The 10,675-nt window shown below is 41.7% G+C and overlaps 1 protein-coding gene across 4 annotated transcripts in view; it reads right to left on the reverse strand.

The window, feature by feature from the left end:
- DCP1B (decapping mRNA 1B) overlaps positions 1 to 10,675 on the reverse strand; it is an 80,128-nt gene that overhangs the window by 16,089 nt on the left and 53,364 nt on the right. For 2 of the 4 annotated variants that reach the window (XM_019515539.1, XM_019515543.1), the window contains 4 exons: positions 10,331 to 10,466; positions 7,588 to 7,713; positions 3,154 to 3,282; positions 922 to 1,767 (listed from right to left, as the gene is read on the reverse strand). In XM_019515539.1, coding sequence (XP_019371084.1) covers positions 922 to 1,767; positions 3,154 to 3,282; positions 7,588 to 7,713; positions 10,331 to 10,466 — 1,237 coding nt within the window. The remainder of the gene's footprint in view (positions 1 to 921; positions 1,768 to 3,153; positions 3,283 to 7,587; positions 7,714 to 10,330; positions 10,467 to 10,675) is intronic. The other 2 variants (XM_019515540.1, XM_019515541.1) reach the window with 2 other exon arrangements.

Consider the following 10,675-nt stretch of genomic DNA (forward strand, 5'->3'; position numbering starts at 1 on the left):
GGATGCAGTCAGGAAGGCCAACCATACCTTGTCATGCATCCACAGAGGCATCTTGAGCAGGTCCAAGGAGGTGATCCTCCCCCTCTATGTGACACTGGTCAGGCCGCAGTTGGAGCACTGCGTCCAGTTCTGGGCGCCACACTTCAGGAGGGATGTGGACAACATGGAGAGGGCCCAGAGGAGGGCCACTCGCACGATCGGGGGCAGCAGGGCAGGCCCTACAAGGAGAGGCTAAGGGACTTGAACCTGTTCAGCCTCCACAAGAGAAGGCTGAGGGGGGATCTAATGGCTGTTTACAAACTAGTCAGAGGGAACCAGCAGGCATTGGGGGAGTCCCTGTTCCCCTGAGCACTACCAGGAGTGACTAGAAATAACGGTCACAAGCTGGCAGAGGGTAGATTCAGACCAGACATCAGGAGGCGCTACTTCACGGTCAGGGCGGCTAAGATCTGGAACCAGCTTCCAAGTGAAGTGGTGTTGGCTCCTACCCTGGGGATCTTTAAGAGGAGGATAGATGAACACCTTGCTGGGGTTGTTTGACCCCAGTACATTTTCCTGCCATGGCAGGGGGTCCGACTTGGTGATCTGCTCAGGTCCCTTCCGACCCTACCAACTATGAAACTATGTCTCTCTGCATCCAGCCCCAAAAGTACCTTTGACAACCTCCGATTGAAATATTATGGCTTTTAGTGGACTTGCTAGTGCTGCTACAGGATTAGTGCTTGCATGGAGACCAACTTGGATGTGGTACCCAGACCCACCGGTACAAAAGGAGGATATAATGACAATAAGCTTGGATGTAAGATTTGCTGGGATGAGCAGAAACTGTAATTAGAGAAAAGCTTTACTGGTATGGCACACCAAAAATGATTCCCAGAGACTTTCCTAATACGACATTAGCCCTTTAAGTCCCACCTTTACCTGAAAGAGAGGGCTCTGCTTTTCTGCACCCGGTGCCTTGTCTATCCAGGAGTCCAGTTTCAATGTGTTGCTGCTCTGCATAACCACAGGAAACTTAGCTGCCAACGTAGGTCTGCTGGATACATGTAGCTGTTGCTCCTGTTGCACTATTTGAAGTTTTTTCAATAACTCTTGGGGTGAAATCACCCCAGAACTAGTTGGCTGGTTGCTGGAGAGAGAGAGTGGCTGTCTAGGAAGTTTGGGTGGTTCTTTACCAAGGGTTTGAGGCCCTAAAGTCTGGGTAGGAAGGCAGCCATTGAAATATACAAGATGTGGCTGGGTCATGTTATTTATTTGTGTTGTTGATGCTGCAGCTGCAGGAGTTCTGCTGAAGACTGAAGCTGTTGAATTTACAGGTCCTGTAGCACTGGGGTCCATTTTGGTCAATGATCCGGACTGGCTCTGCAGTTGGTGTAGCAAGCTCTGAGTGCCTGCTGTATCCTGCACTGGATGAGATGGAGCAATACCATGAGAAGTTACAGGTTGGAAGAGTCCAGTAAAAGCCTCCCCAACAGAATGGACACTGCCATTTTCACACATCCGGTTCTCAGGAAATTCAGCCAGTGGGTGAAGGTCTGTCCCCCGTACCATAAGTTTCTGAATGGCTGGACAAAGCTGCTTCTCTGCTGAGGGTGAATGTCTGCTGGGTTCCTCATAGGACAGTGAGCGCACTACTCCCTGCCGCATGGAACATTTCTCTTGGTGCTGTTTTTGTGACTGATCTGAGACATCCTGGTATGGGCTAGGTTTTTCTTGTTTTCCAAACAGTGCTGTAAGGGACAAGTGCTGTGGTTCAGAATCCAGGCTCTGGGGGCAGGGGGAGACAAAGAATAATCACATTAATACCATTCCTGTGTTCTTTAAAATACATTAACTGTGTAAAATCTTTAGCCATCAAGTATTTATGGACAGCCAGAATAACTTTCTCCTATTAGTGGTTCTCTCAGATGGGAAGGGTAAGTTATTTCAAATAGCTTTGAAACACCAGGTGAGGATGAAAGATAATGACAATCCAGAAAGAAGACACCTGGTCTACTCATATCTAGAAAGAAGGTGCTTCCCATTACAGTCATTACTAAAATACTAAAAAAAGCTCTAAATTCTCATGAAATAGAAAAAAAATGGAGCCTTCTGCCCACTGGGAAGGGAGTGCCAGTTTCTGAGTCTCTTTTATCCTTAGATGTATTTTGCTGGATTTTAGAATGTAAAGCAGGGGTGTCAAACTCATCTGGTCCTGCATGCTGGATCCAGGGCTGGTCCACATCAGGCCCACATACTGGCCCCAGGTGCCAGACCCAGCATGAAGGGCCAGTTTGGCATGCGTAACACATGCAGTGTACATCCCATGCAGCCTGAACCCTGGACCAGGGCCAGTGTGGGCTGTATATACTGTGTGGGATTGGCCCAGGTGTGTATGCTGCAAATGGCATGGGGGCTGATCTAGGGCATGTTCTACAGGCAGCACCCTGCCAAACCAGACCTGTGCATTGGTTCTGGGGCTGGTCTGAATTGGGATCCCATGTTCTGGAGCCAGTGCACAGGGCCAGGTCTGCACAGAGCCGGTTTTGTGCACTTACCCCATGCTGGCTCTGTGCACAAACCCTGGATTGGGTCTAGTGTACACTGAGGGCATGGCTGATTTGAGGCATGCACTGCATGAGATACCCGTGTCAGGCTGGCCCTGTGTGCTGGCTCTGTTGCATAGAGCTGGTCTATGGATCTGATGCAGCATGTGGGGCGAGACCTGGCATATCCCACGTCAGCTGCGCAGGGTTGGTCCAAGATCCATGGGCTGGATCTTTGACATCCGTCAGGTAAAGTATTTTAAAGATGGATCAAAAACATTAAGCATGTTTGAGCAAGCAGAATTTTTTATCACTTAGATTATATAAATGCTTAAATAAATAAATAGGAAAAACTGTTGTCCAGTGGCCCATGAGGGGTTATCAGAGGATGACTGCCACATCCTTGAAGATCAATATTTTCTGTACATAAGTATATTGCACCTACACTTAATACCTGAATTTAATATAGGAGAATTACTTTTTGCAAAATAGATACCAATTTTGGATTTAAACAACTTATCTTAGTTCCACCTCAAATAATTGAATGGATTATCCGCATTGTGCAAGCATCCTCACAAATCTAGTGTCTTATGACAGTGCTAGGCAGAGGGCAAATACAACAGTGTACCTTGCCTTGTTGAGGTATTCGCTGGTGCTGATTTTCACTGGGCTTCACTGGGATTGGTTTGATCAGGTTGGGGTTGTCATAAATAGCAGAGGAACTGGTTATTTGTTTGGGCTCTGAACAGGTCTTACACTGCAGTGGGAAAAACAAATGTATTTTGGAGTGAAAGAAAATCCTTTTTATTCCAAAAGGGAAATTTTACACTTACACTATATCATCAGAAAATCAAAATGAGGTTGCACCTTCAAAAGAGCAAACCGTGGTTACAGAGCTGACAAATAATAAGGAAAAAAGATCAGGACACTGAAGGGAGAATAGCCTCATTTTTTAGGAGGTGGTGGTACATACCAGAGTAAGGACTGACTCCAGCTAGTATCCACAGAGACACCAACCAACTATTATCCACAAATTATGAGTTCTGCAACTTGGGATACATTTCTATTTCACTAGTGTTTCTGGATGGATTGCCCAAAAAGGAAGATGAAAAAATCAGAAAGGCAGGAAAAGAAGTGGAGAAAAAGACAGGCAAAATACACAAGGGTCTCAGCCCTAAAGTTGATATCTTATAATTTTCCCTATTGAGAATTATATAGATAAATCTAGAGATGGTTTTTATAAAAAAACATAATTTGACAGAGCAAACGGACACAACAACAGCAGCATACTGCTTAAAAATGGTCCTGTGCCAGAAGGGCAGGTACACATCTACAGTAGGACTCGGAGGGAAAAATCATTACAAAGTATAACTGTAGTTCAGCTTCCTTCATTTGGATTTTTGTTATTTTTGCTTCAACCTTTAGTGCAGATCTGTTGCCTGGAGAACTGTCTTCTGGAAGCACAAGAGACATGCTGGGGAGGGGGTACCTGAGCCCAGATTAAAAAATCCCAAATCCAGTTCCTGCATCTTCCTTCTCTTGTACTTATTTGGCACAGAGGTGGAGACTCCTTCAAGCACTAGGTTTGAGGAAGCTTGAGACCCTAAAAGTAAGTTCTGCCCTGCAAGGGAAACTGCAAGTGAAAGTTAAGTGTGAGGTTATTACAGAATTGTATACTGAATGCCTTTGTAGCTAGGCTGGGGTGGCAGAACTCATTCTCCCAAAATATTTTTCTGTGCGAAATCCTGATGGTCCACTGAAGGCACCTCAGAATGTGATATTTTAAATATCAACCCCTGTGCAAACTGTAGCATGCCACTCAAATAATGAATTATGGGGCATCTTATTTCAATGCTAAATGCCACAAGGTCAGATGAATGGCAGTATTTAAAAGAAATGTGGGGCTAGTTAAAACTTTGTTTTTATTTTTTAGTTCACCTTGTAAACATTTATAAATGGATTGTTTAGAAAGATACCATTAGAGAAATAATGCGAACAATGAATACAAAAGCATATGCCAAGGTCTATAAAATACTATGGCTTTTGTTTTAAATAAATATTTCTGTTGCATTTATGACCACCGAGTTATAACTACCATTGTTTTGTTCATTCACCTAGCTTTGTTTGGCCACTTTGGACTTGACTAGCTTTAGCAATACTGTTTTTGCACAAATATTGCCTGCTTAGTTCTCACACCCTTTCCCAAATCATCTGAAGGACACAAAAGAACATTGATCTTATAGAACAACACTGAAAACTTTCTGCTATGGTGAAAGTTTATTAGTTATTTCCTACTCCGTTTTCTGCATCTTGTTTCTGATCCATGACAGCACTTTGCCTTTTGTTTAATGGCTACTTAGCTTTTTGTGAATTTCTATATCACAGTTTTATTGAAAATCTAAATAAAGTGCTAACTGGCTTCCCTCATCTATTATTTCATATAAGATTGTAATGAATTAGTTACTCACAATATTCTTTTGCAGAAGTTGTGCTGATTAGATCTATTCCAATAATTTTTATGAGCCTAAAAAAAGTAGGTTAAAGACCTATTGTCTTTTATAAACACAATCTAATCAAGTAATGTAGTAATAATTTGTAACAACAGCTTTTATATGCATAGAAAAAGACACACAGCCTTTTCTCTGTTCTCCATTGTCTATAATAGTCTGCCCCTCTTCAACACAATCACTGTTGTTGTTGTTTTTTACCACGGTCCTAATTTGGGAGAGCACAAATACATGCATACATTCACTGTAGTTCAGGAAAGCAGGTAAGTACATGTTTGTAAATTTAAGCATGAGCTTCAGTCTCACCGACTTTCCTGTGAATTAAGAAATTTTAAGTTTTTTCTTCAATTGGGGAACTGAAGTATTTTTGATAAATGTTGTGACCTTGAATTCTGCTATTAAGCTCTGCCTGATGCTTGTACTAAGTCTCAATAACAAGTGGTGGAGAAGAAACTAATCCCTAATTAAGCTGAAGGACCCCAATATAAAGAATGCTCAAAGAGTGGGCACTATGTGCCAAATTCCTCAAGGCTGTGTCTGCCATCAGGGTTACTGAGATGAAAGATGATCAGGCCCAGTGGGACCTCCTGACCCACCCTGGTATCAGCTAAAAGCTAACCAGGATGCTGACACTTGATCAGGGAACTGTGCCAGAGAAACAATGAGTTTTGAAGGTTGGAAAGGAAACTGTGACCATCAGAATCTGGAACAACTTTGTCAGACTGGTAAAGCATCCCTGCCAATGAACAAGTTTGAGAGGTACCAGAATGACATCATAGGCTTCTTGGAAATCAGGTGGACAGCAAGGGAGATGCTTCAGACAGCAAAATCACATTCTTGGATGATAATATGAAGCATACAAGCAGTAATGACATGATCCTTAATGAGGACAGAAATTTGCTGACCAGATAACAACTTAAATCAATTTGAGGATCAAAACCAACTTCAGAAGTCAGTTTTTTAACTTTATTGTGCTCCTATGAATGAAACTGAGAAAAAGAAAATCAAACAATTTTGGGATCAGGTGAAGAAATGCCTAAACTTCCTACAAAATTCCATGCTTTAGAATTCTTGGGTATAGCTGCATTGGCCTAAAGACATAGGCAGGCAAGGTTCTTTGGGTAGATGCGATATCTTTTATTAGACCAACTAAATAACTGGAAAATTTGCTCTTTGCAAGCTCTTGGGCACAAACACCCTTCTTCAGGCATAGTGTCTGTTGGTGAATTGTGTGTTATTTTGGGCAGAACAGAAACCAAGAGAGCACACAATTCACAAGCAGACTCTTTATATGCCTGAAGACGAGTGTTTGTGCCCAAAAGCTTGCAAAGAATAATTTTTCCAACTATTTAGTTGGTCTAATGAAATATATCACATCTAACCAAAGAACCTTGTTTGCCTAAACATCGTACAGGAAGACTTGTGTGTGGTGAATAGTAAGTAGAATACTAAGATATATAACAATACTAGATCAGGGGGTGTCATGGGCATGGCATCAAAAAATGAACATGGTGAACAACTGCTGCACTTTTGAGATTCCCTGGCCTTTACATTTCAAATATGGTATTCAAGTTCAACTTGAATCTCAAGTGGACCTAGAAAGCTTTGAAACACATTGATAAGAATATAACTGTTGTCTTGATAAATAAATGGCAGGGAAACTGGAAACCCTGGTCCTAAAGTATTCAAAAGCAGACATTACATTATAACCTTATGTTTTGCAGCAACTACTTGAACAACACTTGAAGTGACCCCATTAAAAGCAAGAACTGTGAATGTAAGTTGAAGATGAAGGCATCCTGGACAGGCCTGAGGTGAGAAAGAAGGAGAGGATCAGACCAGAACTTGGAAACCTGGCCTGCAACTGATCACTGAGGACCAGCTAGAAGAGACTGAGTCCTGGAATAAGCGACTTTAGATGTACCAAGAAGCATGAAGACAACAGAGATGCCTGGGTTATCAGAAGACATTTTTAACCTAGCTGATGGAGAGTGGAAAGCCAAGGCAAGTATATAATGTCAAGATGTTAAGTGCAGGCATATAAGCACCTTGGTAGAAAAATCAAGAGGTGTACTAGGATGGAGAAGAACAGCTCAATGAACAGTGCTGGAACATGAAGTTTCTGGGAGAATGCAAATTGAACAAGGCATTCAGAATAGCAAGGATGATGAAAAGAAGCAACCGCCCAAACTCCACAGCATTTTGGAGAGCACCCTTACGCTCTCTGAAAAGAAAAACACCTTGAAGGTGCATGTCTAAGACCATCAGTGTCTTTACATGGACAATGCACATTTCATCTTTTGATCCAGAGACTTGGAAACTATGTTCTACCTGAAAAGGACAATGACAGGGATGGTATCTTGCTGAAAGCACAGTCAGGAAGCTGAAGAAAATGATTTGGCTCTTTAGGCTCTTAAGTGACATTTAAGCATCCACGTTGCTTTTGAAAATGGCTCCTCTGTCTCTCAGGCCTTTTAAAATTTTCTTGCTAGACTTAAAAGTAAGCAAACTCTTGAATGCATTAACACTTAATTGGTTATCTTGTTTGTTCCCACCTTGTGGCTCATAAAGCTTTTGTTATCCTCCCCAAACATAGGGGATGAAGAAGGGAAGGAAGCAAAACTTCCAACTGATTTCAGGACGGTAGCCCCGTAAGGCTCAAGATAAAAGCTGGCAACAACCTATAAGAAACCAAGCAGCCAAAGATTGTCCTTGAGAAATAAGATGACATTTAATGTAAAAATTCCTTGTCACTGCATTTATTTCCAGTCCTCCAGTCCTTATTTTTTTAGGCATACATGAAAACATGATCTTTAGTTTTTAGAGGGCGTGTCCCCTGGAAGACGAAACCTGGTTACATAATGGCTAGGTACAGATATTTGGGGAGGTTAAATCATGTTAAAAATGGGCACCCAATCTAACTTAGTTTACCCAGGTGTGGACCTTATACTTAGATCCCTAGTTAAGTTGATATAAGTGTGAACTGTACAGAAGTTTAGGAAGATTAGATAGGTCTAAAAAATGGCCAACCTGATTTAAGTTAACTGTACCTTGGAGGTAATCCAATTTAGATTGGGTTTGGTGAAACTGATCTAATTGAACTTCTCTACAGTTCCCAGAATAGCCCTGGGGCTGCACTTTTCCTCCCCTCTCCTCCCCAAACTATTTTTAGCCCCTCAGCCCCTTCCCCGAGACAGACAACTCCCCCAAACAAACCAGCCAGCCCCTTCCCCATAAGCTTGCCAAAGCCCCCACCCTGCAAGCTTCTCTTAGTGCTAATTTTACTGGTATTCACCATTGCCAGGAACCAATGGAAATAAGTCCAGGTGGAGGGAGAGACGGGTGGGATCAGGGGGGTTGGTTCACAGGGGCGGTTGTTTGTCTGGGGGCAGGGGAGGAAGTTGGGGGGGGTAAAAATAGCTTGAGGAAAGCTCCTCCATCACGTCAAACTACCCCCATAGAGACACAAACCCTCCCCTCCTCCGATCCACCCACTCCTCCCCCCACCCCAGCTTACTTTCATCAGGCTCCTGGGACCAGTGACAGCTGCTAAAACTGGCCCCAGGAGCTGTTTGCAGAATCAGGGTGGGAGGCTGGGGAGGTCCATGGGGGTTTGGTGGCATCGGAGATCCTCTCCGATACCTCAAAATTCCCTCACCCTCCAATCCCCCAACCCTGACACAGACCCTGCCTCCAATCCCTCCAAGCCCTCCCACAGATCCTGCCAGCTCCCCACCCATCCCTCCAAGCCCCACCCCATCCCAGCTCCTTAGATCGGGTGGCCATTTTTAACTTGATCTAAACTCCACCTAGCCTCCCTGAATGTCTGTACATACCCAAAATTTCTACTGCAATCAATTATGATGCCATTAGCATAGCATCATAGGTGGGGAAATAAGGGGTGAGAGAAAATTTACTAAAGTCAAAGATCTTGTTGGCTCAAGGTTATCACTTAAATAAGATCTATCAATATTTCCTTTCCCTTTTCCTAACAGAAACACATGCTGATAAAGAGAGGAGCTAATTTTCTCTAAGTTTGTCTGCAATGCACCAATAATCAAAGTTTACAAGCACAAGTCTAATATTTTTCTAGATTTTCCAGAAAGTACCATTTGGTTCTTGCAAAAGTGAGTATTCAAATGAACTCCAAGCACTTCAAAAGGTATATCAAAACAAAGTTTTACTTTTAATCCACGTATGGATGCAGATTTAGATAACTGCAATAAAATTCCATTTTTGTCCATTTTAAAGTATTAAACCCATCTCTTAGAGCAGATCTAGAGATGCTGGCTTCCCAGTAGCTGTAGCATAAGAAACTAGGCCATATTTCTTAGTAGTTGAGAAAGTTCATTACAAATTTGCTTAAAATCTTATTAGTAACCACTTTTCACAAAAGGAATAAAAGCTCTATTTAAATTGCTTGTGTATTTTTAATACCATATTCCCAGACTCAAAACACTCATACATTATGAGCTCATAATTACGTGGCACTGCATATACAAAAGGCAGAAACAGTACTAGGATCCAACAGGGGCTCTTGAAATAATTTACACCATTTATATGAATAATTAAAATGATTAGACTTTTATTCCCCAAAATAAAACACTTTGGATTGCTCAATAATAAGGAGAAGAAAGTTATTAGTCCATTAGTTACTTATGTATCTTTTAGAAACTTCAGAAGATAGAGGAAGTATAAAGTAGAATCATACATTTCAAACTTTTTCATTTTCTTCCATCAGTGACTAATAGTCTCTTACAAACCATATTTAAAAGCAGTTACTTTGGAGCTAAGCATCTTCCCCACCAGGAATAATTTGTTGAAAAGAGAGTAGCTAAAAGCCAATGTGAACATAGCACCCAAAGAAGATATAACTCTCAGATGCCACTGAATGTGTGAGGTGCATTTGAGCTTCATACATCAAATCAAAACTAATGAAAACTATACCGTGAGTTCACAATTCTTATTATATCCCCAACAAAATAATAATCACAATTACAATAATAATAATCACAATATCCCTATACATAATATTTTTCTTTGGAAGACATTTTCAAATTTATTTCATTTGGCTCTTACATATATACTAGTATAAACACACAGTAGTGTGTGTTTCTTGACGTGAAATCATGTATAGCCTGCTGTCCCAACATCCTGTAATTACAAGATCTTGATGCTTTCATTTAGTAGAAAAATAATTTTATAATAAGAATGTAAAAGTTAGAAGAGGTGGTCAAATAAGATGTTACCAAGGGCCAAGGGAACCTATGCTTTCATTTCACATAGAAAAAGACTTACCTTGGTATATTCATCCTTGGCCTTAGTAAGCATCCGTAAGATATCCACTTCTTTGCTATTGCCCGAGTTAAGGAACATTGGGGAGATACCAGCTCCAGTTCCTTGCTGTGCCTTAAATTGTTCCCGCTGAGTTAGGCTGGAAATAAGCAATAGGTAAAGGGGGAATGTATCAGAGAGAAATAAATGGGTGGGTGTGGATGGGTGTGTGCGTTTCGGTTTGATCATGGAAAGAAGTGGATTTTGGGTTTTGTTTTAAAGTAACAGAAAACGAGGATCCCTGCTGATAACTTCATATTTCAAATTGGCATGCCAACTCCACCTACAAAGCTTCCCACCAATTCACTG

This window comes from Gavialis gangeticus, unplaced genomic scaffold (genome assembly GCF_001723915.1).
Source record: "Gavialis gangeticus isolate Ggan-Ray unplaced genomic scaffold, GavGan_comp1, whole genome shotgun sequence".
NCBI lineage: Eukaryota > Metazoa > Chordata > Crocodylia > Gavialidae > Gavialis > Gavialis gangeticus.